Here is a 27,957-nt window from a genome sequence, read left to right as displayed (position 1 = left end):
GCGTGGCTGAATAGAGCTATTGTCTTTGCTTCACAAAGGCACTGCCTTCCCCGTTTCGGTGCCCCCCCCCTCCCCATTAGCAACCTGTGAGACGGCATCCAGCTACCGCAGCAAGGCCTGCTCCAGTCATGAGGTAAGCTATAGCTGCAGGTTTTTTCAATTGTCGTCGATAGAGAGTGCTGGCTGGTGTCGTTCTAAATGGAATCCAAAAGTTTTCTCAAATACGTGGAGTTTTGAGTCAGTGAGTCGCAAGCGTGTGCATCTTTCTGCTGTTTAGAGCTACGAACAACGTGGACTGAAATTGGAACTTGGACTTTTGCTTCTCTTTGGACTTAAGGTGAGGCGGGAGCCCATATAAAAAGGGCGACTAGTCGTGTCCGTGCAATCAGGGCATCTGTTAGTGCTTGTTGATCGACTAAGTCAACTGTGTTAGTAATGAGACTAATTATATTGGCCAATTCTGATCTCAGTTTTCCACGGTACGGTCCAATGGAAAAAGTAGGGATACGTTTTGTCGGTTGCAACGTTTCAAACCCAAGACGCTCTATTGATAATTGTCGCAAACGCTCCGTGCATTCACTTAAGTGCTGACAAAGCTACTGCAGCTGTATGATCTGCTGGGTTAAATCGAGAAGAATATGTACCTTTTGTACATACCAGTGGGCGTGACTCACTAAAATTATAACTTGTTTCACTTTTGTAGTACGTCTTTTTACGGAGCACGACGAACGCACTTCGGTTCTAATTTAAATTCAAATCAACTTACAAAATGAAGTGTTTAAGTAGTGTTCCAACTTGAAGATCTCGTATCTTGTGCATCCTGAAGTTCGGAGTAAAGACAAATATTAATTTTGGCCCACTTGTATGTCTTAGTTATTGAATATTTGGATTCGTTTTTCCGTATAATTTAGCTCGGGCCATCTATTATCTGTATCCCCAAGTTATCCCTAAATGAAGCCATATAAAAATCGAAAATGAACGTATGAAAAGGCAGAAATATGGAAATACTATATATATATATATGTGCGGTTACTGCATAATGAGTTGCCGCGGTGACCCAACGGCAGCGTTTACTACGATGTTGTTGGATACGGGGGTGGCTTTTGTTTTGGCAATGACAGCCGTGTTCTAGCAAATACCGTTACGCATCTAAGCAGTTCTCTAGAAGAAACGAAAAAAAAAAAAAAAAAAATAGTTCGAATATCGGATTTGTCGCTATTTCCTGCCTTATTAGACAATTATTGACTCTTTCCTGAAGATCGTGTTCCTAGGCGCACTATTGGGCTGGATAGTTCTTGCATTGGGCAATCATTGTTTGTTGTTGTTCGCGATGAGTCCGGCGGAAGGACTTCTTCCAAACGAGCCGTTGGCGACACACGTTGCCACATAACGAATGGCTTATCACCCTTGTTGAAACCATCGTCAATAAATGTCTATGCACCTGTTATTGGCGAAAACCGTGTGGTAATAATTACATGTTGATCCCTTCTTGTGCGTAACTCAGATGGTAATTGACGCGATATCCTTGCTAGAGTGTAGTGTTGATATTTTTGTATGGGGCCATCGGGTTGAGCTGCCAAATAAGCGGAGATGAATGTATCGCATACATTTTATTCAAAGAATTTCGTTTATTACAAACACTTCCAATTTTGGGACTTATAATTGGACCGATTTGCCGCACTGTTACATAATTGTATCGCAATTAATACAACACCCGAATGCTCCTAAATACTTCTAGCTGCATATATAACCTGGCCCGAATTTTATTTGCGAAAAAAATTCAACAAGAATGAGATTATATGAAAGGTAAAAATCATAAACGTGCGTCATATAAATGTATTTTTTTTTTACATTCTTATATTCGTCTTTCTTTATGCCCGATAGGTGGGGAATCGCCCACCCATTGAGATCAGTGGATCTAGCGACTGTTTTATTGTAAACACACAGTTGTTTGTCCTAAGATGAGCGACGAGACTACGAGCACATAGCTGTGGTGGATAATACCGCTTTGGCTCGCAACGAGTGGCCAAATCACACGTTTGCTTTCGGCGTCTGCCATCGAGTCTCCTAACGGAGGTCCATGCCTTCCTTTGTCACAGCGGAGTCACAGGCGAGGAGCGCTCGCAAGGTCGGTTACTAGCGTGATTCACTGCACCAGTCATCGCGAAATGAAAACCAACTGCTGACTTGAGCATTATTTATGATTAGATTAGACTGCGTCCTAGAATGCAGCCGGTACTCCGGCACTCCTCTAGTCTGCTCCGTACAACCCGGCAGATTTGAAGCTTAGCGTTCAACTACGCCGGCATTATCACACTGTCTGCAGATCTTTTGGTCGGTGGCCATTTTTCCAAACTAACCAGTGCGTTCGGCGCGAGGTGGCTGCTCAACGCACTTGAGGCACTATACTCTGTATATATAGGCGAAAATATCCTAGTCACTTGACGTGCGCCGGTTGAGAGTTGACGTTGGACCCGTTTACCTGTGAGTTCATTCCTGCGCCGCCAGTCAGCAGATACAAGCTATCCTGCTGCTTGTAAATAACTGGGGGGGTACGCTTTCACTTTCATACGGCGTTTTAAGCAACAGAAAAAATTATATGGCGCTTGCTGGTAGGATGCTGTCGATCCCGATGTAGCACGCCGGTTCGATGGTAGACGCCTTCCGTCACACCAAAGGTACGCGTACGATAATCAGAAGAAGAATCACCGATACTATAGCACAGCTAACGTAATGCCAAAACGACCCAGTCTGAAGGATGAATAAATTTAACAACGAAACACTGCAGAACAGCGTTGTTCATCGAGAGTAAAGCTGAAGCAGAAATAGAACAAACAAGCACAGTATACGAGATAGCGTCGCAAGTCAATTTCTTATAGTATACTCATATATCTACACGATGAATTAGACTTGAGAAGTAGCTCTTTAATCGTGGGTGCCGTCTGGTGACGTAGCAAAAAATACGCAAGAACAAAGTCAACTGGATCGAACAATGGAATAATAATATTATAGGCATATTTTAGGACGTTCTGATATCAGTCAATCGAACCATCTGAATAATTATAGTTTTTATAGATAGTGCATCTTTGACATACGTTGTCGGCGCGGCATTATTGGAAGAGCATAGAAATGACAATGATGTTCCAAAAAAACATAGTTCTACAATTAAATACGCTCTTTACTGCCAAAATTTACGTATCTCTTTGTTTTTTTTTCATACGTGTTAAGTGAAGTCGGTCGAACTGCCAGAAGACTTTGCTTCGCCCGGTGTATATATATATATATATTACCAACCTAAATGTACCTAAATCTACAAACCGTCAAATTTAATAACATTGGCTCCATTGACGAGTCTGCGAGCTACATACAAAACGGTATCTAGCACATGCGTGCTTTTCGATCAGGGCCGGCGTTACTCGTATACGATTCCAATAGGCGGCGACAGTTACAATTACCAGACTGCTTGCGTTTACTGACTGCTTCAGAGGCTCGTTTTTTAATCTTCAGTTTATTAGCAAACGTTTTAATTGGTAACAGCATAGAAAATGTGTTTCGGCAATTTAACATAATTTGATTGTATCGATCTTTCCGGCATATTTGGCCGCATTATAGCCAGTTGACCCAGTAAATGGCTGAACGATCGTCACCAGGGGAAAATAGAATTATAAGCAAAGGAAAAACGAATGAAGCGATGCTAAAAAAAAGCGTTTGCTCGATTACGTCAGTGGCACGAAGACAGACGCAAGAAATATTGGTCTTTCGGCGCTCTCACGAAGCACTAGGGGGCCCTACCAGAACTTAGCGTCGATTTCACTGGCAGCAAGACGGATCCAACAAGTTTTCTTAAGCTAACTTTTTTGTGACTAATATAGCTGTTGATCGTTTAGCTCACGTGAGTATTTTTGTTCTTTTCTGATCTTCAATCGAATCGTTTTTTCTTTTTTTTTTTTCTTTACACAGCAGTGATTATAAATCGAAGTACTATGGTTGTGGGGATTGGGTCAACGTAATCAATTGCGGATGCACTACTGACAAATGTATTGAGATTGTCGTAGAAGAATTAAGCTACCGGAGCCTTTTTCTGTTTCGTTATGATTATAAAAAAAATACCTGCAACAATAAAAAAAAAATACCGGTTTTGTGAAAGCTAGGCGACGTCACAGATATACGGTGATATGTCTCTTTGCGCCACTGCTACGAAATATAAATGCCTACATTTTAATGTATAAATTATTTCTATTGTGATATGTACGTTGTCTTAGTTTTCGTGTGGAATGGATGTCGGAATCGACTCTTTCTAGCCGGATTATAGAAGGAGGACACCAGGCAGAACGAAAGAGTTTGGAATATTGAGCATTCGATCGGTACATGGAATCGTTCGTGAAGGCATCCATACATATTGCTTGCTTGTTTGCTTGCTAGCTAGCGCCGCAAAAATTTGAAACATATTAATATGTGCTAGCTAATAGTATAAGAAACACTTGGCGTAGGCCAACACGCTGACCCCAGCTGACAGCTGATTTAAAATGCAAAGCTGAAATGACTGCTGGCACCAAGCAGGAACGAAATACGAACGTCGAACACGGAGCATATAGCTATAGTAGAAAGCAAGAACCGTAGAAGGCGGGAGAAGGACTAGTGAACAAGAGTCATTCGAATTCGGATAAACTGACGCTAGGTTACCAATGCTGTTTTATGCTCAGCTATATCAGTTAGTCTTCAGCTAGTCAGATGCGATGGCATGACTTCGCGCGTAGCCACTGCGAACCAGGAGGCACCTAGACCCCACTTTCTTGTCAGGACTGGACTTCACCACAGACGAGAAGGCAGACATCGTCGGTTGTATCATTACCGTTGCGGTCGCCGATGCCGTAGCGATGCAAAGAGGTGACGCGCTGCTAAAGCGCGCACCCCGCACAGCTGTGATCCATTAATGCTGGTCCTGTTGAAGCGTTCGTCTTCATCGCCCGACTTCGTCCAATTGGCCGAACCGAACGATCCAGTATCACCGACAAACTGCCATCGGCGCGCAGTAATAGCAACAACAAGCCAGCCATCGCGGAAAACTTAGACAGTTCAAACGTTCAGCTGACTTTGGCACGATGATGTGTCTCTGTTCCAGTCTGCTAGCGAAGCTGTTAATCATACTACTTATTATCGTACCCTCAGTGCTAGGTTCACTGGTGCGGTACAATGATGATAGTACCGATCGAAGTGAGATAACTTTTATGCAGCCCGCTTCTAACCAAGTTAACCCTACCCATGTGCGTGCTCGACGCGCAGTGCAGTCACGACAGTTTCTTGGTGGATTTATGCGGATGTTTGAACAAGCCGAGTGGGACGTGATCTTTATTAAGATGACCCGTGTGCTCGTGAACTATTTCACTGATATGGGCTTCAAGATGATCTTTGGACAAACTGGCCGCTCGCTCGACTCTGCTGGACCTTTCCGGAGCCTTGAGATCATGGATCGACTACATGATCGGATCAAGAAGGATCGTTAGATTAAAGGATCATGTTGTGTTCTGCGTACACGGACGATTAAGAATAAATGATGAATGCAAAGTTTTATCATTGAGACGGCTTTGGTTAAATGTGCTAAATAAATAGATAAATTACTCTTGCGGTTGAGGGCAATGGCTGGAGTTGTAAGTGGCAGGTACCACTAGTTTGGCAATCAATCACTCGAGAACCTAAATACAAGAACAAAACATGGCTTGACGACGGCACTCATAAGAACAGTTCATACTGATTCGACTGGGATTATTTTGTTGCTTACAAATTGCCTGCGTATCAATAACCGGATCTACCATTGTGGATACATGTCACCTAGACGATTGCCAGAGTCAGTCTATAGCGGTGAGCCAACTGTTAATGTATAACTGAAATCAAACAGAGGGGCCGCGTAACGTTTTTAGGACGAACTTTTGCCAAAACGTTGATCGAAGGCGCCTTACAGGCAATACGAAAGCACTTCGGACAGTTTGAACCATGCAGCAAGACAGGGACCGTTATCTACAGCAAAAAAAAAAAACAGCAGAATAACAACACGAAGTGTATTATTATGTAAATAAATTAATTAACTTTTAAATTACATCCGTTATTTTCACTTAGATCTCTGTGTAGATTTGACTGACAGGGTCGCAGCAGTTACTCGTAGTGATTATACAAGATTAGTTTACATCATCGTAATGAAAACCGCACGTTTGTTGAGATCATGGAAAGCCGGTATATTATAGTTTACTAATATACAGCAAACCTATCTCGGTATATTTTTTATGCGTGAATTATTACAGGTTCTGAATACATATTTTATTATTATGCCAGCAAGCGAAGTGAGTAGAGGGTAGAGTGGCCTACCTTCCTATCCAACCACATGATATAGGGGTGAGCTGATGCACAACTATTACGTGTTCGAAAAATCAGCTCAAAATAACGTGTGACCAACATACTTGTAATTACGTCGTGTGTCCTAGTTTTATTGCATCACTAAACAGCGAAATTTTAACGTAAAAAAGAATCGATCATAGAGTCGTTAAGAACGTTACGGAATATTTGAGATCTACTATTCGTCTGTTAAGAAGTGAATTAGTGCCTGTATTGGATCGGAAAATAGCATAATAATGGCCTAGAGCGAGCTTAAGAATCCGCTTAGGCATAAATTAGAGTTTCCAGTTTGCTCCTGTAGTTAAGCATCGCTTTAGAAAATGCTTCTCGTCATGACACAAGCCGCTTAAAGTTGATGGAAAATCTCATTCAAGACGAGAGAATCAAAAGCTCTTTCTCGACTATATTTTCTATGGCACCGCTGTCCTAGCAAGGACCACTTAAGGTAGCATGCCCCATACAAACGATCACGAGGAGTAGATATTACTATGTTCATTGCGTTCTCTATTGTTAAATTTCACTGGATTTCTGGTGAAGGATCCAGGTGTGTGTACATCGATTCAAAGCTAGCTAATATTTGTACTCTTTCGGCTAGTAGGCAAACATCTTACCGTTGTATCATTATGGTAATGGAACTATTTGATGTATTCAGAACCGCCTAAATTGAAAAGATCTTACTACATAACGAGCTGCTAGCTGAATTTCGTAAAGGGTAGCGGCTGGTACATAGTATCATATCATTTCAATGGTAGAAAAATACGCGCTTAAAAAAGGCCTTAGTTTAACCAGTTTGATTTTGAACACGAGTCTTACGACCTCTTTACCAGAGGATCAGCAAGGCATTCGGAGTTGGAAAAACAGTGATATTCCGTTCTAAAGTCGATTTAATGAGCTCAATTAGAGTCTGCTGCTGCTGTACTATAGAATATTCAGGTATTTTCGTCATTTGTTAATGGAGCTTTCGTTTCTATTCTATCTTGGTTTGTTTCGATCGAAAACGACAAGATGTATGCTTGTACACAGTTTCCAGTAACCTAGATTTTGTTTACAATTAACATTTCAGTTAATGTTTTTTATAACCTAGCTTCGTCAAAAAGGACCGATAAGATCTCTGCAGAAGAAGATCGGCGGCGTCGTTTGCGGTAACAAAATGGGCGGTCTTAAAGCAGCAGTCGGGCGGGACTTAGACCCTTCGCTGTTCTCGTTCAGCCTTCTCACAGCCAGTGTGTTAATATTAATACCGTTAGAAGTCTCCTCTCAATCAAAAAACAATTTCAATGCTGATTATCGATCGCAGCAAGCGACTTACTATCCCAAGGTAAGGAGACTGGAAGATAGGAAAGGATTTCTAGTATAGGGGTGTGTATAAAGAGATGTTTTTTATTGGTAAAGGCGTGCTTTGTATCATATGCTTATATTACGATAAGCACACATATTACACAAATTGTGTGTAAAGGAAATTATTTTATATTGCGATAAAACGAGGTTATGCTGCATGATAGATTGTCAACAGACACACGAAACATATCGTGACAGAACTAGCAAGCACAAGTGACTGGCGAACAAAATATGTCTTAATAAATTGCCCTGTCAAGCTGATGACTACTACTTAATCTGAGTAATTGCCATTCTATTGATCGCTACCTCTTTAACTAGAACCTGTGCACGTTTTTTGCATTTGAAGCTCTTCGTTCAACTAATCTATCACTGTGTTCTTTTCTTGTATGCCTTAACAGATACCTGCGCAATACAGTCAATTTCGAAATATGCTTATGTACCCGTACGACAGAAATGATTCCTCGCCTGTAGATGCATCAAAACCGGAACACGAGATGTCACTCACCAATCGCCTGCCATATTTTGGATTTGCCTACAAATATATCAAGGTTTGTGCGTCATATATCAATATATCGGGGAGAATGACAACAGCTGCAGTATCGACCTCGAGTTAAAGGCTACTAAAAAGACCTTCTTGGAATTGTTTACTGCCAATGTAGATCCACACTAACGGCTATGTGCATTTCGGCGGAGGTCCAAAAGAATATCGACTGCCGGTTCGATTCCCGCTGGAGCCTGCTGACACGCTCAGCGAGAAGGATCCAGCCATCATCGCAGCATGGCTAACCTATCAAGTCTTCGACAAGGATGTTGCAGAGTCTGGGCTTTACGTCCGACTAGTTAAGATTAAAAAGCGCCGGTAAGAGTATACATTCGGCCAGAAATCTCCTAGGATATTTCTTAAATTGAACTTACATCGCCAGATAACGAAAAATTGGAATTTCGATTTGAGCAGACCAAGTCAAGTCTCGTGTAAAGACGATGTTATTTACGGAAATTCTGGGAAAAATTTATGATAACCACGCCCTAGTCATATTCGTCTAGAGCTTCGGCGCATTAATATTATTGTCTGCGCTATTTTTATTGATACTACTGTCATATTGTGTGCAGAGAACTCCGAAACTGCCCCACAAGTATCCATGAAAAAACCGATTGCTGGCTTCAGCGTAGACTTCATGACGACTTCAATGGCGGAATGATTGGTTCCCAGGGATTTGCGCCGACCTTTGCGCTCATTGCCACCTGGAGAAATACTACGGTAAGAGCTGTTTCACGTCCTAGATTCTAGAATGTATCGAGCAATTGCACGATAGCGTGCTAATAATTTTCGTCCACTCAATCAACGCTAACTTCTCCGATACGGATATACAAGCGGTATTAGGTGGTTCCATTGTTATGGTTCGTTTGACTGTTTTCTACTAAATACTTCAGGTTCCACAACTCGAGAGGCGTGGCCCGAAACAGAAGACCAACACGTTCCAAATAGTCATCGCTTCTGATGAAATCCGATCGTACGTTATGCTGAACTACGAAAAAATCGACTGGATCTCTTCTGAAGATCGGGTAATTGCTCCGAGCAATGACGATAATCTATTTTGTTACAACGGTCTATGCTTCCGCATCATCTGATCTTCATTCCTATTCACATCGTGATAGATATCACCGTATCGATATGGGTGCTAACTAGTTAGTTCAAACTTAAGCTATTATTTATTGTTTTCTCTAACTGCGAAATAAAAGATCTTCGGAAATTTAGTAGTCCGTTACCTGGTGGTGCAGAGCATATCGGTACTACGCACTTCGGTGGCCAGATTATTTATCATTGCCTGATCACACCCGGGTCAGCTTTTGTTTCCGTTCGTGTAGTTCGAGCTTTTCGTATTTTTGCAATAATAATATGCCGACTTTCGGCACGGTCTGGTGTATCTGGTCACGGTTACAGAAAGACGGTACGAACGGTCTGAATCCGTTCATTGGCTTCAACGCCGGCAACACTACTAGAGCTTACGAGTTCTTCCCGTACTCACAGCAGCCTCGAGTCTCACAGATTACAGAAGGCGGAGATGAACAAATGAAGGGCCGTTACATATTCCAGGTCAATGAGGAAATCTATACAGGAACATGTGTCAACTGGGGTACGAGACATCTGCAAAATAGGTTGCACACATGTGTATATATATAATCTTTTATCAATTATGAAAAGAAAAACGCATTACGCATCGGAGCTTGCGACGATAATGCTGGTCACAGACTTTAATAGGAGGCTATTTATGTCCGACAAAATGTCCGTGTTTTCTGAATGCTATTACAGAGCTGGATCCCCAACTCGTTACTCAGCGACTCCGTTTATCATTCTTTCCAAAATACGCCAATATGCTCGGCGGAACCATGATCAATGTAACAGGACCATGCTTTCCGAAGCATGCAAAGATAGAATGTCAATTTCAGGATATGAGTGGTGGTCGTTTTCCGGCCATCTACCGAAATCGCCATCATGTGTCGTGCTACATGCCGCAAGTATTTTATCATGGTTACGTGGATCTCACTGTTACCATTGATGGAGGTGACGCCTTTTTCTATGGTCGTTTCTACATTCGTAAGTGCAAGGTTACGTCACAAAATCAATGCAGTGACATTTTCTTTTATTGAATACAAGTTGCCCCATTGCTCGCAAGGGGCACATATCTTTCATTTAAGACAGACGCTACAATAGTGGGTACGTATGTGCATTTGATTTGATTTTTGAATTTACGCGCATGATATGCGCCACGTTACCAAGAACCTGAAACTAAAACTGTATGTGTTGTTTCTCTATCAGAGCCACCGGAGCTTGCGAGCGAGGACATTCTTATTGTTAATGACGCTGATAAAGAGGAGAAACCTGAAAGCATGAGACTGCAATGGAAGTACGACAAGCTGACGTCATTTCTAGACGACGATCGAGAAGTTGGCATTCATCTTTGGGGCTTTAAAGATAACCAAGAATACCCATCCCTAACTTATATTACTCAACTAAGCACCGCAACTGTAATGGATCGCGAGATAAATCTTAATCTTGCAAGATACGCAAACGCTAACGATCGTGAGAAGCTTGGCCTGCAGTTTGGCTTTATCAGCGTGAATATTACGAATCCAAACCTGGCAAATCTAGTAACCGATGAAAAATCTCCGTAAGTAAAAGTTTATAACCAAGTTTTAAAACAAATATATACCTTAGACACGCTATTGCATCTGTCTTGCTAACATTATCGTGATATAAAGCCAACCTTAGGAAAATAATCATGCGAATATAATGGCATGTCGGGGGATCCACAAAACGACATCGTCGACCTCGGGATCGACACGAGCAATGTAAAAACTGATCGATAAACCTTTTCAGGATGATCTGGAGTCGGCCAATGCCTCTAGCATGGTATTTCTGGCCTCAGTGGGAATATCAGTTTGGCAAATATTGGAAGGATTCTTTTTGCAACGATTGGTTCGAACATGAACGAGAAGGAGATAAATTTGCGATCACACTCTGGAGGTACGTTTTTTTCGCCAGGCAAAAGCTGCGATATGATGCCCTAAGAGATAGGGCCTAAAGCCATTCTAGAAGTTCAGGAGGTGTGATATTTTGGTATCTATTTATATCAAATTAGTACATTGATTATTTTTACTTTAGCTACAGATGTTTTAACTGAACCGTATATAAAGAAAGAATGAAAAAGAAGAAGTGTAAAGTTCGCCCCCATATATTGCATTTCGTTGTCCTGCCCGCTCTACTAATTGTCGGCTACTATCATGTAATATTTTTTGCTTTAGAGTACACAGTGAATAAACTTCGTAACGAAGAGAAGATGTTAACGTTTTCGATTTGTTAGCGCATCAACAGCTACAGCCACAAATGATCTGGGAATTGGTTATGAACAGGATTAGCAAAGAACGGTATTAGTATTTAGCCTATAATGGGATTAGAAGACTCAGCCTAGAAGCATATGTAGTGTTAAGTTTATTCTGGTGAAACGTTTAAATTGTTTTATTCAGATGCCCATGTACATTGCGTCAATCGGACTTAGATCGGGGCCGTTTCGCACCCGATACACTCTGCAATACGTACAGCCGAAAATGCGATCCGTTCTACAAGACGGCTTTTCAGTGCATCAAGTCAGGACGGCCTAGCATAGGGGGTTCCGGACAAACTTGTTGCTACGATCCTGAGGGGGAGCTGATCCTCACTGCAGACAGCATGTATGGTGGCAAGCCACACCGGTACTTCAGTTACGGTAAAAGCTACATCACGTCACAGAAGCTCTCGATGTAATCCTTTGTTTATTGAAATTGCTGGTTCAATGAATCATGTTGTTCTTAATTATAATTCTATGCTCTGATTCACGCTTGAAAGCACACTTGATAGAACATTAAAATCGCAGCCTCTGAAAAACTACTTCAAATGTAATCAGTTCTTAGTAAGCTGACTGCTATTTGATTCTCATTTTTATCGTGACAGCTTATCTTTCAATTATGATACAGGTATCCTGCCGTACAATCAACGTTCAAAAGTGGCAACCCTTGCTACCTGGCAGGCTGACATGATGCCCTTCTTCACCTGTTGTCAATGGCAACCCGATAAAGATGATTCGAGTTCGTGCCAAAAGTACAAATGGTACCGCACATCGCAAGACTGTTCCGCCTACCAGCCGCCTGGCTTCGCCTCAGTCTTCGGCGATCCGCATTTCCTCACATTTGACGGAACCAACTACACGTTTAATGGACACGGCGAATTTTCGCTTGTACATGCTGACAACGAAAAAGCCAAACTCAGTATCCAAGGTCGATTTGAGTCTCGAAAACGAGAACATGCTTCTGACTTTATTATGAACGGGACCTACCTCTCAGGTATTGCTGCTCGAGATAACGTCTCATCGACTGTTGAGTTCCACCTTCGTCCACTCGTAGCGAGATGGCAGTATCAGATGTATCTGATTGTAGATAATGAGTATATCTACTTCTGGGACGACTCAATGAGAACGCAAAACTTCAAAGGTACGAGTCGTCCGCGTGGTAGAAGTGCTGTGATGGAAACCGCCATATGTTTCTATGAGTATGACGTACATTACGTTAATTGATGTTCCCATCTGAGCTGCGCCTGCGGCTCTTTTTGCATGTGCTAATAAATAGACAAATATAAGCCTAAGAACGTGTAAAAATTTCGAGTCCACATTTTTTTGTTTCATAGGCGTATCAATTTACCAGCCTACTGGCTATTACAATATGTCGAAGATCGTAGCCATGTTTGACTCAGGCGCCGGAGTTGAAGTCAGTGTGGTCAACGAGCAGCTTGTTCTGAATGTGTTCCTGCCTATCGAGTTCGTGGTAAGTACTTTGAGCGGCTGTGCTATCCTGACTTGTGCAGTGACCGTTACGTGTTACAGTCCCTGTTTGAGCCGATATGCTTTGTACGATTCGCTGTATAATGGCTTAAACATACACTTATACGCGCGTATTTGTGTAAGTGCACGGTTACTTGTGATCGTTCACCTTGCGTAATTACAGAATATCACGAGCGGTTTGCTAGGAAGCTGGGATAATCGAGCAAGCAACGATTTATCTGGCGATCAACGAGACTTCGGAAACTTTGCGAGTCAAACCGACATCGAAACAGATAGCGAATTCGGAAACAGGCGTAAGTCAGGGCATCTCGTTCAGTCAGCCGGGGGCAATCCTTTTGTGCACTAGCGCTCCCTATGCAAACTAACGCGTTTTATATAACGTAAGAGACGTAGGCAAAATTGATTGCAATTCCCTACGTATACTGCTATGCAATGATGAATAACGTTTGGCTTTCAAACTTGTACCACTACTGAGACACGCTAAAAAGAAAGTAGATTTGTTGTGTTCTTTTCAGATCGACTTAACGAATCAGCATCACTATTCAATCATCAACTGTTTGGATATAAATTTGGCCATTATGACAATGTATACTTTCGACCGCTCTCTGTATCTTCACGGGAAATCACAGTTCCTTTAAATGCCACTTTTCGCGAACGGGATCTGGAGGAAGTAGGCACCCTTTCATAGTTTTCGTTTCCCTAAGCTGCTTAACATTTAGTTACATGTAACTGAACGTTGGATGGACTTTCGTCCATGTATACTTTCAAACATTTACCAAAAACGACAGTATCGATCCGACAGGCATTATATCCTGTGCATTTTTAGGCAGGAACTAGCAGGACGTCGGTAAACGTTTGTTCTTATTAATATTTGCTGTTTAAATAGATTTGTGCAACATCGCGGGCGTGTCGCTTTGATTACATTGTGACTGGAAGCAAATCCTATGCAGCAACGACGAAGCTCGTTGAAACATCGGCTCGAGTTATTTCTGCGGAGGTGAGACGGACCGAAATTCGTTGTCAGGCCCTTGATAAACCTGCATTCGGACTGAAATCGGAAATCAGAAACTTCGTAGGCAAGACTGTTCGTTTTACATGCCAGGAGGGCTACCGTTTATACGGTCACGAATACCGTCAGTGTAAAGAGACGGGTTTGTGGTCATGGGGAGAGAACGCCTCGTGCAAGAGTAAGTTCGGATTGAGTCATGCTTCCCTTTTTGCTTTAAGTAAGGGAAGTGATTTTTGGCGTTACGATCAGTGTTAAGCTGTCTGCTAAGGTAACTCGGACCGAATACTTATAGCCATCTGCGCAAGTATGTGCTGCTATGTTTGTAGCCATATGGTTTAAACTTTTCTACTTCTAATCCATAGGATAAGTGTGAACAATACGCGTATTTGTTTGTTTTTTTTTTTTTGCTAACCAATATACACAATACAATACACAATATACAATAACAATTTTGCTAACCACAATACCTCGCACTTCAGGTACTCGTGTGCATATTACATCGATGGTTGCTATTGCGTTGGGAATCTTCCTTCCAACAGTTCTGCTCATTTGCTTCGTTTACTTCTGCTTCTGCCACTTGGGCAGTCGTGAGGAAAAAGGCGATTATAACACGAAGGAGCAAGGACTGTGAGTGATTTTTTTATTTTGGTAATTATAGTTAAAATTTATAGTAACTACCAGCAGGTTAAATGAATATAGCCAGTTTTGTAATCTATTTGTGTATATTCACCGTGTATACTGGTGCCTGAAGTTCGTCGCTCCTCTGGATCCCGTTAGCCGTATAAAAACGAAGCTCGCTAAAGCAGGACAATAATATGCATTTGCTGTAAATCGCAATGTTGCAGGCACCAAACCTTTATGGAAAAGATGCCTCTACAAGATAAGCCTCAAGGTAACCCTCGAGGGGCGTATCGACCAGCACAACGCCCCTCAGAACAAGCTGTCAACCCATAATAAGGTTACCTGCTAGGCCATTATCCCCAATAAGGCGACTTCTATTGACAGAGAGCACCTTAGTAAACTATACAATCACAGTCAAATGAAGTCTACTGAAAGTGTATATAGAGCGACAAAAAATATAGATCCTATAATAACATTGCGTTACTACTTTGAAAAGTATTTTTATGAACGACCGAAATACTGCCGAATATAAACGAGTTTCTAGTCAGATACTCGACATCTACCTTGACGTAGCACCGAATACCCATTGAACCCTAGTCTACACCTTAAGGCCCATGCAGCCACGGTGTCAACCCATACGCACGAGACACGCTCAAATGTGCGATGAAGCCAGCATATCCTGGCGCTTGTCCCTCGAAGGACGAATATAATCCGCCGCGCGATAACAATTCTCTATCTGGATTTTCCAATTTATTTAGCCTAACAAACACGTAAATAGATGAAAAGTTAACGAGAAGAAATAAACACTATTTATTTAGTTTTCTATATTATTACCATTCATATGTGTTTACGTCATGATATTCTCATTCGTCATGAATGACGAACTCTGAAGTGCGCAGCTGGTAGATAGGTTAAGCACGCTCAGTCAGCTTGAACTTAACTCGAGTGGAATATCCGAAAAAAAAGCTGATTGCTATTTACGTAAGATGCTTGATAAAAAAGTTACGTTAAGAAGAGAGTAACTTTTCTACTAATATACGCATTTTCTATAATGTCAACTGTCGACTCGCAAGATATTTTGTGAGGGGTCTTACTTGACAGTATGATTTGCGTTAAATGAACATCTTGTCCGCAATATGAGGCAATCTTACATTGCTGGATTCGATCTTGATCTGAAAGCCATCAATTTACTTCGGCTGAAAAAATATGGCTCGGAAAAAATGGCTGAGAAAACAAACAAATCCAAATGACAGATAGAGACGTATCGATGAACGAAGGAGAGGACACTGTTGGCGATCTGTAATTTCAAAGCACTCGTTCTGTGCTGTAGGTGATACCATACCTATAGTTGATGATTTAACAAACAAATTCACTCACCTCGTCCTGAAAAAACAATATAGTAGATAATTATGATCAGTTCCTCACCTGTACCTAGATTTCGTCGACTGAGTACTTCGCCATAACTTGGGTCAGTACATTTTATTCAACCAACTAAATCATTCTGCCGATAATGGGTTGGCCATTTACTTATTACGTGAACGACTTACCGGATAGTTTACAAAAATATTCCGAGGATTTCACGCACCGAATTTTCCTATAGGGATAGCGTTTTGTAGGTAGAATCGCTTACTTATTATAACTTCACCGAATAACCTATAATAACTAACCAAATTTTGAATTCTAAACAATCAGCAGATTTCTCTTCATGTATTATAAGGACGTCGCATATAAACGCGTTATTATTTACACCGAAATATCAAATATTTTCTTTCGGTCTGCAAAGATATTTTGGTTCTGTAAGATAAGCTTGTATGTTTTATACCTGGCCAAATTAAAAATTATAGCGAAGCAATATTAAATATGGAAAAAAAAACGTCGATATACGTATTGGCAATATTATATAAATATTGAACTTTCTTTTTTGTCTTCCGTGTGTATCTAACATAGACGAAAAATTTTCCAATTTTATGTTGCCTACATAATATATTTTCGACAGCAATATATAGCTAAATAGTGCAAAGGCTAGTTATGATGGTTACATTGAAATTTGGAAATATCGCCACTTATTGTACAACCTAATCTCAGTTTTTTTTGGATTTCCTTTCCCTTTGGCGGTTTTCTTTTGAGTCGTCGGAATCCTCGTCATTGTCATTGTTTTTGTTGGTTCGACGTCTCCTTGGATTGATATCTGGCTGTTCATAGGGGTAAAATTGGTGCTGCCTTTGACCTAGGCCCAGCTCCACCATTCGCTGAAGCGCCAACAGACCCACGGGAGGCCTGTAAATATTTGCGGTTAGTACGCGATAAAACTGAGTAGACGGGCCATTACGAACATTTAGCATAGCCTTCGGTGTTTCTTATAATGTTTTTACGGGTGACATTTACTTATTTATATGAATATTCTTCTTTTGCCATTTGAAACACTTCTTTTATAAAAACTACTAATCGAGAGTTGGTCGTATCTTTCGTATTTGACCAGACTGTTCACAAACGTTTTTTTCGAGTATGCAAGCATCGACCTTCTCTTTTTAAAATCGCCTTTTTAGAAAGTAAGGCTTTAAAAAGGCCTACATACATGAAACAACTGGCTTCAGGAACTTGACCTAGTAAAAGAATAGTTTGAGTTGGTGTTTTCAGTAAAAAGATATTTAGTAATCTCGCTGAAGTACAATCTAACAAAGTTCCAAAAAGAATCGTATAAAATTTATTTTATTTTTGAGGCACATGCAGTGGCCTGTATACCTGAGCGGCCTGCCCAGCAGAGGCAGTGAGGCTAGTGGTCTTCGTTCGTCGTTTGCTGTTCGTCTGTCAAGCAAGGGCTGCCCTAGTAGAGGTGCTCCTAACAAGGGGCGCTCGCGCAAAGGTCGAGATACCAGCGGTAGAATAGGTTGCCAGGACGTTGGATTGATAAACGCCAATGTGCCTCGCAGGAGATCGTGAAACGCGGCTCCCATGTGTCCTATTGCAGACTGAAAGCTACCAAAGAAGACGAAAATGATTGCGAGCTTATCATGAACCCTTTAAACGTTAGTGGACTCCACTGGAACCACAAACGTACAACAGAACGATACACAAATAATTAGGTTGGGTAAGGAAAAGTTAAGCACGGAAACCAAATCCTATTTTACAACTGCTACGATTCTCGTAGTAATACGAACTACAGATATTTATATTTATTGCTTGTTAATGCGAGGTACATCAGCATACAGCTTAAAGAGACAAAGTTAGAATAAGCACATTATACATGCTAATTCACTAAATCATACCCATCGACAGCAGAGAAAATATCGCTGCGGCCATTTCTGTGTAGCGGCTGCTCGGTCAGACTCATGGATACGTTATGCATGTTATCGTTGACCACAGACATGAATTCCCGGATCTGATGGGCTCCTCGACGATCTCGTAGTGGACCCATGCGACGAACCTGTATTTTAATTTAGCGGCTATGAAAACAATTATCAGACTGTCTTATCAGAAATTCAACGTCCCAATTGAAATTCAATTGGGACATTGAGTTTCTTAATAAGGAACCTGAACCAGCATATGGGTCCAGTTCCCCCATTGAGAAAATCATAAATGTTGTTAGGAACTGGAGGCCTATCCAATAATGTGGGCACACTACTATAGCAGATATTAAAGACACTGGCGACGAGAATTTTTTACGTCGTTCATTACAGAATGTATAAAAAGCTGTATTTATCATGCTTATCTAGATCAGTTTAACGGTTAGCTGAACGACAGTATAGCTGAATGAACGCGACAGGTCCAACGACTACCAACGGCTTGGCTTATCGACGGTTTTTTGTGTGTACATCCTTTTATTAAAATTGTTAAAAACAAAATCCATTATTACAATAATCATAACACAAATGCTTTAGAAGTAGTGCTAATTCTGTCGCAATGCGAGAAGCAATTTGTATATATGCATATAGAACTGATCTGCCCGATTAAAGGTGAGCTGATCCTGAACACTCAATTCACTTTAGCTCTAGCTAGAGACTGGGTTACACCAAACATTGCTGACGTCACGATGAAGAATCAAAGAGACTCACCAGTTCGGGTAACCCAATAGTGAGGTTTCGCATCATTAAAGTGAAGTTCCCTACAGTCTGGTCCGTAAGCCGGCGGCCATCTTGCAGCGTAGGTAATGCTTCCGTCAGATTGTGAAGACTGTAGATATCTCTTTGTAATCGTTTCGTAATGACATCGAGATCACTGAGGGTTGCACCAGAAGCCATACTTTCTGTCGTATCACTTAAAGTTTTCTTTTCGAAATTACTGGCTAATTCATCAAAGTTGCTCATCGATCGGTTAAAGTCCTTGAAAAAGTGTTGAATATTACTGACGAGGTTGGAACTCCGAAGACTCGCCATTTCGCCAACGCCCCTTGAATTGCAATATTACATGTATATTTCGTCGTTATAATGAAAAGTATCATTATAATTATTATGTATATTTTTAGTCATCTAATCACACCGATTTCCGATTTCTCCGGTTAGCCTTTCAACCGGAATGTAATGTACTTTTGTACTTTTCGGAGGAAATAGTATTAATGCTTATTAAACACGAACTACTGCAATGTACTATGAAGACCAGAAAGATTGACATTTTTTGCCCCCAGACGACTATCGCAAAGGCTGTAACTCGTGTTTACACACTTGAAGGCGTCCTGTGCATTATGCAGAGTCCGATGAAAAAGGCTTCCCTCCATTCTATCCATTCGTCGCATCTGTTTCTCGACATTTTCTATATGTTTAAGGATACGCGATGTCATATGGTCTACTCGTGAAAGATTCCCAACCACGTAGGGTAAGTCCGACATTGACCGGATGCCGAGATGTCGCTTTACCTGCTTCTCAAATAAGCGCATTGCATCCCTGCCACACTGCAATGGCGGACATCGATAGTAGCATTGTTACTGTAGCATTAGCGCATGTTATGCTATAATTGTTGCGGTACTTATTAGTACATAGTGGGAGACCTTAAAGACAGCACAGAATTATTACGTAACACCGAAGTGCTTCGCGACGCTCTGCCAAATTTAGATACGTAGTAAGCATAAGCCTCGTACATGTTTTATTGTTTGCCAAGAAAAATTAACACCGTTCTGATCTGTTGAACAATGATTCTGTGCTGTTTTACCCCCTGAAAATAACCCTAGAAAATGATCACAAAACACAAAGGAAAGAAGAGAAAGTAGGTTTTCTATTGTGCGTGATTTGATCTGTCAGCATTTTTGCTCGAATGACTACGGTCCAAGTGTTTAAAGTCAAACTGGTCGTAAATACCAGTAAAACAAATTTTATTTTTGCAAAAGTGCAGGAATAATATTATCGTGATGTCTAACAATGAAAGGAAACTGCCTATTTGTGATCGACTACACCGTGGCTGGCGGATGACCTAACGCTAGTGTAAATCTCAAAAAGAAAACTAAAGGATTACATTAAAAAAAACAATTTCAACTACTGTTAGACTTTTATCATGAAACTAGAACCAATCTCTTCGCTTTTTTTTATGCGCGTATAATTACCCCACTGAGATCCTTTGCAAGCACGAGGTTTCTCTGAAACATATTAAAATCTAGGTTAAAACTGCATACATTATGTAAAAGAGTATTATTTCTATCAATAATATTGAAACTATATGTAACATGGTCTTTTTTTTTGTTAGATATTTACGTTAGTACAGAAACCGCGCGTAACGATTTAGTCTGACTTTAGACCGGTCGCAGCCTTGACATAATTTACCATGCGCGATCAAAAAACCGACCCTACGCGTCCGTACGGATTCGGTGGTAGCTCTGATATAGATTCATATTTCGGGCGTCACTTGTTGCAGCTCTACAAACCTTTTCATCTTCAGTCATTTCTGCTAGACACTGAAATGCAAAAACAGAATTAGAACAGTGTCAGAAACAGGTAAGATGATGCAGAAAACTCCTAGAAAGCATAAAACGGTAGGGAGGCCAGGCAGTCTACCGTAGGGACAACTGATACAATGATAGGTGGGTTTTTATTCCCGGTCTCACTCCCGAAAAATTCTATTACTCTAAATCGGCACGACATAACCTGTTTTCGTCTGCTAAACTGAACTCAGTGAATAGAACTTTATATATAATTCTGTTCGTCGAAAACCTCCATAGCACTAAGCATTAACAGCCCCAAATTTAAGGCACATAACAATGCAAAGTGGGTTTAACGTACTTGAAAAAAAGCACGAAATTAGCATTTGCTTTGCCTTTTCCTATTGACTTCCTCTCATTTGAATTGATCCATTTGGCATCTGAGTACGCTAAAGGCTAACAGTTGTTTCGACTGATCGTAGGCGGTCTAATTAAAAAATATATTGGTTTTTGGGTACGCAAATAACGGGACGAATATACATTATACTTTTTAAGTACAACATGTCTAAGATAGTTTATCTCAGTGATAGTTGGATAACATCTCGATTGTATATTTGTTTTTGGAAAAACAAGTATCTTTCTGTTAATCAAAATTTTTCAGATCGTCAACTTTAAAATTAAAGTTAAAGTTCAGTTTAGCTGAAAATAAATTATTGAAAATTTATCTCAATGGCATCTCAGTGACGAATGGCTCGACCACGGTTAAGGGAATCGACACTTAAGTGCTTGGAAATTTAATAAAGCGTTTAAGAAATATGAAAATATGATGAACAAAAAAATTGCAATAAGACTTAGAGCTTTTTGAAACTAAGAAGCAAGTAATGCGCAAGAAACATTTCAAAATAAATTAAATGGACTACTTAACGTGAGTATCGCATCGATTTTGTTAAGGGGGCTGTTGACTAGATAGGTCGCACCAACCACCCCATTGTTCTGAGTATTCAGTCAAAGTTTTTAATACCCTGATTAGATAAATGACGCAATATCGGCATGCTATGCGTGCGAACCAAACGAATGTGGATTGTGCCAGTTAGCTTCGAAATAAAAGAATCAAACATGAAATGCAATTTCAAAAAAAAAGCAAACGTTAGATTGTCGTCAAACAGCTTTTGCTGATTGTGTAAATTCACGTTCTGCTGAACTTGTTAGCATTGTAAGTGTGTGTAACTTGTAGGCCTTTGAAACGGGATCTCAAAAATTGACCCTCCGCAACGCTGCCTGATTCTGGCTGGCGGTACCCTCTAGGCTGACATACAAACCTTTCAAAACCAAGTAATTAGAACGACATCATTTTACAGTCGCACATATAAGCATCGAAATATATCGTTGCTCCATCGAGTCAAAAGCTGAACATGTCAATCTTGATAAATTTAACTTTTTTTTTAAATCGGCGAACAGGCTCAGACGGCTAAATAGCATGCTGAACTTCAAACTTACAGAAAATATCTCCCTCTACGCAACACAATAGAAAAATACAATTGAATTTATGAAAATGCATAACTAAATATACAGCTTGCACCAAAATAGGCAACACTTTATTCATTCAATGGATATATAAAGTATTGTCTATTTTAAAACGCATTGAGGATTATGACATAGGTCATAAGACATCGATGTTACTTGTTGCTGATTGGCTTAAAAAGCATTATAGCCTGCTACCAGAGATATTAAGGCTAACGATTTAACAGTGTATATGTATTACTGTAGAGGGAACATTACTTTTAAAAAAATGCATACCCTTATGGAATCAACTGAGAGACAAGTGTTCTATTAAAAAAAATTTTTTTAGGTTGCAGTTTCCCATTAACGTAAGAAATATTTTGAAAATTACGGTGGGTGTCCTTGCTCTGACAGACATGTGTTTAAGTTTGTAAAAATGTATCTTTTGGTTTTCCACAGTGAGGACAGATCTTCTGCTTCCAATTACTGGAAGCTTACCAATTACTGGAATACGACATCCTTATTTCACCTCGAATCGAAGTTCCTGAAAATTAGGTAATCATGTACCGAAGTCTGGTAATCCTGTTCAATTGCTGCCGCTTCTACAAAGACTGTTATTGGAATCGTTGATAGCACGATCTGTTGCCTCAGATATCGTCATCATAAAAATAACACGAATATTAGCATCGCCTGATCGATCGGTAGATCTGGTGTTACTTATATTCTACGGATCACCGATGACGTATCAGCCTCTACGAGTTATTCAAGCTATATATATATATATATATATATATAGCTATCACTGCCAGGATATCGTTGTCATGTATATCCTGGACGACGGCCGTTTAAAGGCGTCAAGCCCAGCGCTAAGGATGTTCGATGGTTTACTGTTGGAACTGATGAAAGAGATCGATAAAACTACGATAAAGCTGCAGCGATACCACAGGTAACAACAGCGGAGAAGTTTCTAGCTGAGGTCGACCAACGTAGCAATTCGAATTTAGTGGCGGGCCGAGCTCCTGGTTCGTAGTCGGCGCCAATAGCCGGAACGACGATCGTAGACCTACAATACTCCCGTTTCATGCGAATGTTTAGGTGAGCGTACGGGCAGGGGCGTACAAGTGGCCGTCTGTAGTTTGCGCCCGCTGTTGGTTTTCAGCTGTGAGCATTGGAGCATGCTGGATTATTCTACCGTATACTGTTGGCCAACAACAGCCATAATTCCGCATAAGCAAAACTTTACATGATACAGTGGCTTATAAAGCGGTTGTCGATTTTACAGATCTACTGGAAAAGATCATTCATTTCTAAGACAAGCTATCTCTTCTTAGATGAAGCTTAAGAGGGCTATAATATTATTATATGGCATCACCCAGCGATTGACGTACAAAGAATGACGAATATTATCGTTTATTTAGTACGCCATATTTGAATCAACCCCTGCGTCCTCCCCCTTCCCGCTGTTCAGTCTCAAATTTGTCGACACGGCCAGCTTCAAAGATTGCCAAGCTGTTTCGCTTAGCTGCTTACTAGCTGTCTTAAAGCCTATTTGAGGTCATGTGAATGTCACAAGATAGTTGTGTCCGATCACAAAACACATAAATCTGTTGCGAAATGTGTACGACAGAATAGAACCCGTCTAATATGTTATAGACGCATTTGATTTGGCTCGCTTTATATTGATCTTGTTTCTGACGAATACTGGGTTAAATGAGCATCTAATCGATAGAAAAAAAACTCAATACCAGTCTGTTGCAGACCCATTCAAACTTTCTAACTGCGCGGGTTTTGATTTGTCGAAATAAGTTTAAGCCTGATAATCTGATAAATCGTACTGCTGGCCGATATTTTGAAGTGGTAAATACAACAAGGGATTTGCCAGTCGTTCTCGATTAAGGTAGCACATACGGACAGCGCCTTGTCAATAGATCGCTATCGTACATGAAACATGAAAGCACCCGAGGGCTCACCTTGGATGACATAACAAGTTGGCAGAACATATACCGTTAGTTGACCGTACGTGTATTTTGAACGATAGCGATCATATGTTGTTACATAATAGATTGTTTACCATAAATAGAAGTTTATATAACATACTGATCTATAGAATAATGGTTGGCTTTATAGATTTTCAACAAAGGATCATTAGTTTTAAAGACACCGAGCGCTACCGTTTAACTGTTGTGTAAGTTGAAGTAAACTTAGAAGTAAAGAGCAATCTTGTTAATATTAGCTTTCATTCTTAATATCTGTCAAATCCATGCATACGAGGCAACTTTTTATCTAAATATTTCCCATTTACATACTTCTGACTGGGATCTTTTTGAAACTCGGTTTCCAAACAGCGATCGCCTTATTTGAGCTTATCGTCTAACATGAACTTTCCCGCACAGCGTGCTGGGGCTGCATGGCCCAGGTGGCTAATGCACTCTTTAGATATATTGCCACCGTAACCATAAAATGAACTAGAGTCATCCACGCTCAGGGCGTCGGCAACAAAACAAAGATTCTCGTATAGTTGTCTCGTTGTTTTATAGGTGTGCTGGAGTTAAACCCAGCTAAATTTAGTATGGCCAATCCTGGGTTAGTAGATGGGGCAAACTCTCGATTCCATAGTGCAGACGTAATTCTAAAAACTTAATTTTACGAAAAAGATGTCCGGATAGTGTATTAAAAACGTGAGCAAAACAAAGCTGTTATTATCGTGGGCGTAATAATTCTAGCGCTTGTATAATCGTGAAGTCATAAAGAGGTTAATTAATTGTGGACAAAAAAAAGCGTGTTTTTCACATATTGATCCTTTTTCCTTTTTCCTTTTTCCTTTGGACCACTACTTCAGATCATAACTATCAAAAATAATAGATTGATTGCGAAAAGCTTAAATTGTTCATAGAAAAGCCTCAGGTGTATCTAACGGCTATTCTAACGTTAGGACCAACGTGAGCGATGTGAAGCAAAGAGGAACTCTACAACCTAAAACAGAACAGCAGCTAGGTGAAAGACTTAAACTTGCGTTGTCTGTTTCCATCTATAATACATTGCAGTATAACCCTATTACTAGATAAAATTAAGTTTCGGGTAGTACAACGAAGCGCTTATCGTTATTGCGAGAATGTTTCCGCTTATTTGGGAGATTAGAACAGAATTCAAAAGGCGTTTGTCTAAAAAAAAAAAAAAAGCTGTAACCACGTTAAAAATTGTAAATTATTATAGCACTTCAAGTAACACGGCGCAAGCAACGTATGTATGATGAATCTACAGTGACCCACCGGCTGATAATTAAGTCCTGATTTAAATCCTTATCACTTAAGGGGTTGGTCTACGGGTGCCTGATAAGCAAAAACAAGTAAATACGGCAATTACACTAACCGTAGCAAACTCAGTATAGGGTGGTCCAGCATTGATTTGGATTTTTGTGACGTTGTCGAGTTGAATTTGATAAACAGACCGCAGATCAACAGCTTCTCTCCGGACACGATCTGAAATTGTCCGTTAGGTTAGCTTTTTTATAACAAGATTATTTAGAATATGCATATCAATTAGATGATCCACAACTGCTCGTTTTGTGGTAAAATAGTTTCATTGATTTAACTGTCTGTGAGGCGACTATCTAATGGATTTTATTGGACGTTTTTGTTAAATTTTGTATGATAACACGGTTACGGTTGCAAGTGAGGCGTAGGTCGAAAATAATTCGCTTTAAATAATGCTGATTTTATCATGCATAATTAAGACCTATCATAATAATAATAATAATAACATTCTTTTTTGCTTCTGCTAATTCATTTTAAGCTTTTCGATGCTGTTCGAGCTTACGACTCCTTTCTTGCGATGGACAAAATTAGCAAAAAAAAATATATTTTAACTATTATAGAACATATTTCCGCTTTTTTATTTATTCTAGCTTTTTTTTTAACTAGTAAAAAAAAATAATTCAAATTTGTATTTGGGCAAATATGAAGCTGCTGGGACTCGCGACCATTGCGGGGTCGTTACAACCTACAAATACAAATAATTTTCCTATATAAACGTTCCAGATTGTGAAACGGTGACTGAGCGCGGTGGTGAAAGCTTTGTTGTATTCTACTGTATTGCATTGCCAGAATGATTGACAGTTTAGTAAAAAAAAAAAAATAGCTCCACATAAGCTTCTACTGCGAATTGGGCTGCAAATTAATCGTGCGTCTAATTAGTCTAAATGATAATTGCATCTCTTCGAATATAGGTAAGAGAAAAGTGACGGTATATCTATAAAACACAGGTCATAATAGCCAGTTATTTCAAAACATATCATCATTAAATTAGAATATAGCCAAATGTTTCACTTTCACTGACTTGCCATAGTCGAATGATTTGCTGTGGTCCTGACGTTCGCAGTGGTACGAGTCCCGGTTGCCGTAAGCACTATCAATGTAAGCGTAGTTGTCCATAATGCGACCATCTGGAACCCCCCAGCTCCCGATGTTGATAACATTTCAGTCGAATACTGCAATAGAACAGCGGTTGATTAGTGACGGACCAACTGGCAGGGGGGCTATTGAAGCAAGCCGCGGCTTGGACGTGATTGTGACGACAGCGCTGAACGCGGCCAATTACGTGCGCACGCTTGATGCACCGTTGACACTGCCTCTGCAACTATCCTGTCACTTTCAACTTAAAACTTCAGTTCGAATACGATAGGCGGCGTTTTGCTTTGGGAGTACTACCTAACATCCGTAAACATATGGATCGACTATCACAGTGGTTGGATGTAAGAAATTTCAGCTGGATTAAATGTTTTTCCTCTCGTCTTCAAAGTGATTCAGCGGTAGACGATATCGATTGTAACAGCTGGTCCCAAATGCACGATCACTGAAATGGTTTTGCCAAAAACATAGCTCTTAAAAGTGATGACACCGTTCTAAATATTAATGTTCGCATCTCAAATACGTGTTAACAATATATACATTGTCATCATGTGTTGGTAAAGCGTCACTGCTACTGTGTGGGACATAATCCGGTAACGGAAGAACGGGATTAATATTATAAAATTTACACTGGTTGACAATGCTCATATCCGCATAAGGAAAACATACTTTTAAGGCCTAATTATAACGACAGAATGAAATCTCTTTCAGCAGATCAAATACTTTTAACGCTTAGCTCACTCATACTCATGAAAGGTCCTAAACGTTGCTCGTGTTAATACCGTTATATAACGAAAAATGAGGGTCGAAGTAAAACCGTTAGTACAATATGCGATGGCCCCTGCGAAGGTTTGCCTTCACCAACGGCAAGGGTTCTCGTGGAAAGGAGGCACAGTAGAGCCTGCCATAGGTTCGCATTGGATTAAGTGGCGTGACAGGCCAGTCCACATGTAGCAGTCACACACACACACACACAGCGTGTGCGAACGGTGTCGAAATTTGATGGAAGACTGTTAATGAAAAGCTGCTGTGTTTCTAGATAATTATTTTTAGCCCCTAAAAATATGGTCAAGTAAAATTTAGGGAGCAAATATTTTTTCTCGAAGTCTTTGGCTGCTTCTGCACATGAATAAGTCTTCGTAATTACCTCTTCAATATAGCTATACATATATCTATATCGAAGAACTTGAAGGCACAACATATTGCCTAGTTCTATTTGAGACGATGTGTTTTCCATATTGGTACTACTTGCTAACTCGGATCACGGTCGTCGAAAATATCCTATTGTGATCACCGTCTGCTGTCTTATAGCCAGATTTGTACGACACTCTCTCGCGCGTACTGTAACACGGATAGGCGGTATAAAGCTCCGCCTTTTCTATACGATGACCTCTCAGGCAGAAAAAGGCTTTATGCGGCTTCATTTAAACGAAATCTGTTGTCTTCTAAAAAAAAAAAAAACGATCAGCTTCTATAGATTCG

General features: G+C 40.4%; 2 protein-coding genes across 5 annotated transcripts; one reads left to right on the top strand and one right to left on the bottom strand.

Annotated features, from left to right (window-relative positions):
• The first annotated feature begins 21 nt into the window (after positions 1–21).
• Positions 22–15,567, top strand: mesh (sushi domain containing 2 mesh). Its single transcript, XM_022852297.2, has 18 exons — positions 22–133; positions 7,472–7,705; positions 8,124–8,273; positions 8,385–8,584; positions 8,836–8,983; positions 9,157–9,288; positions 9,668–9,860; positions 10,037–10,321; positions 10,544–10,895; positions 11,105–11,251; positions 11,752–11,990; positions 12,238–12,750; positions 12,944–13,080; positions 13,261–13,390; positions 13,613–13,767; positions 13,984–14,284; positions 14,586–14,733; positions 14,952–15,567. The coding sequence occupies exons 2-18, from the start codon at positions 7,538–7,540 to the stop codon at positions 15,058–15,060; spliced, it is 3,507 nt and encodes a 1,168-aa protein (XP_022708032.1). The 5' UTR covers positions 22–133; positions 7,472–7,537; the 3' UTR covers positions 15,061–15,567.
• LOC111271478 (uncharacterized) lies at positions 14,951–27,289 on the bottom strand. 4 transcript variants are annotated; one of them, XM_086972935.1, is made up of 11 exons: positions 27,145–27,289; positions 26,809–26,920; positions 26,405–26,555; positions 25,439–25,548; positions 20,576–20,605; positions 20,258–20,290; positions 19,386–19,612; positions 18,780–19,113; positions 17,994–18,151; positions 17,470–17,703; positions 14,951–17,004 (listed from the first exon to the last, which is right to left on the bottom strand). In XM_086972935.1, the coding sequence occupies exons 3-11, from the start codon at positions 26,541–26,543 to the stop codon at positions 16,809–16,811; spliced, it is 1,461 nt and encodes a 486-aa protein (XP_086829061.1). In that variant the 5' UTR covers positions 26,544–26,555; positions 26,809–26,920; positions 27,145–27,289; the 3' UTR covers positions 14,951–16,808. The 4 variants fall into 4 exon arrangements, with proteins under 4 accessions (XP_086829061.1, XP_022708034.1, XP_022708035.1 ...); XM_022852299.2 differs by having other exon boundaries at positions 26,405–26,920; positions 27,145–27,288; XM_022852300.2 differs by having other exon boundaries at positions 26,405–26,920; positions 27,223–27,249.
• Positions 27,290–27,957: the final 668 nt, after the last annotated feature.

The sequence above is a fragment of the Varroa jacobsoni genome, unplaced genomic scaffold (assembly GCF_002532875.2).
Source record: "Varroa jacobsoni isolate VJ856 unplaced genomic scaffold, vjacob_1.0 contig00664, whole genome shotgun sequence".
NCBI classification, from domain to species: domain Eukaryota; kingdom Metazoa; phylum Arthropoda; class Arachnida; order Mesostigmata; family Varroidae; genus Varroa; species Varroa jacobsoni.
Note: the sequence above shows the minus strand (reverse complement) of the source record. Positions and strands in the feature narration are given on the sequence as shown.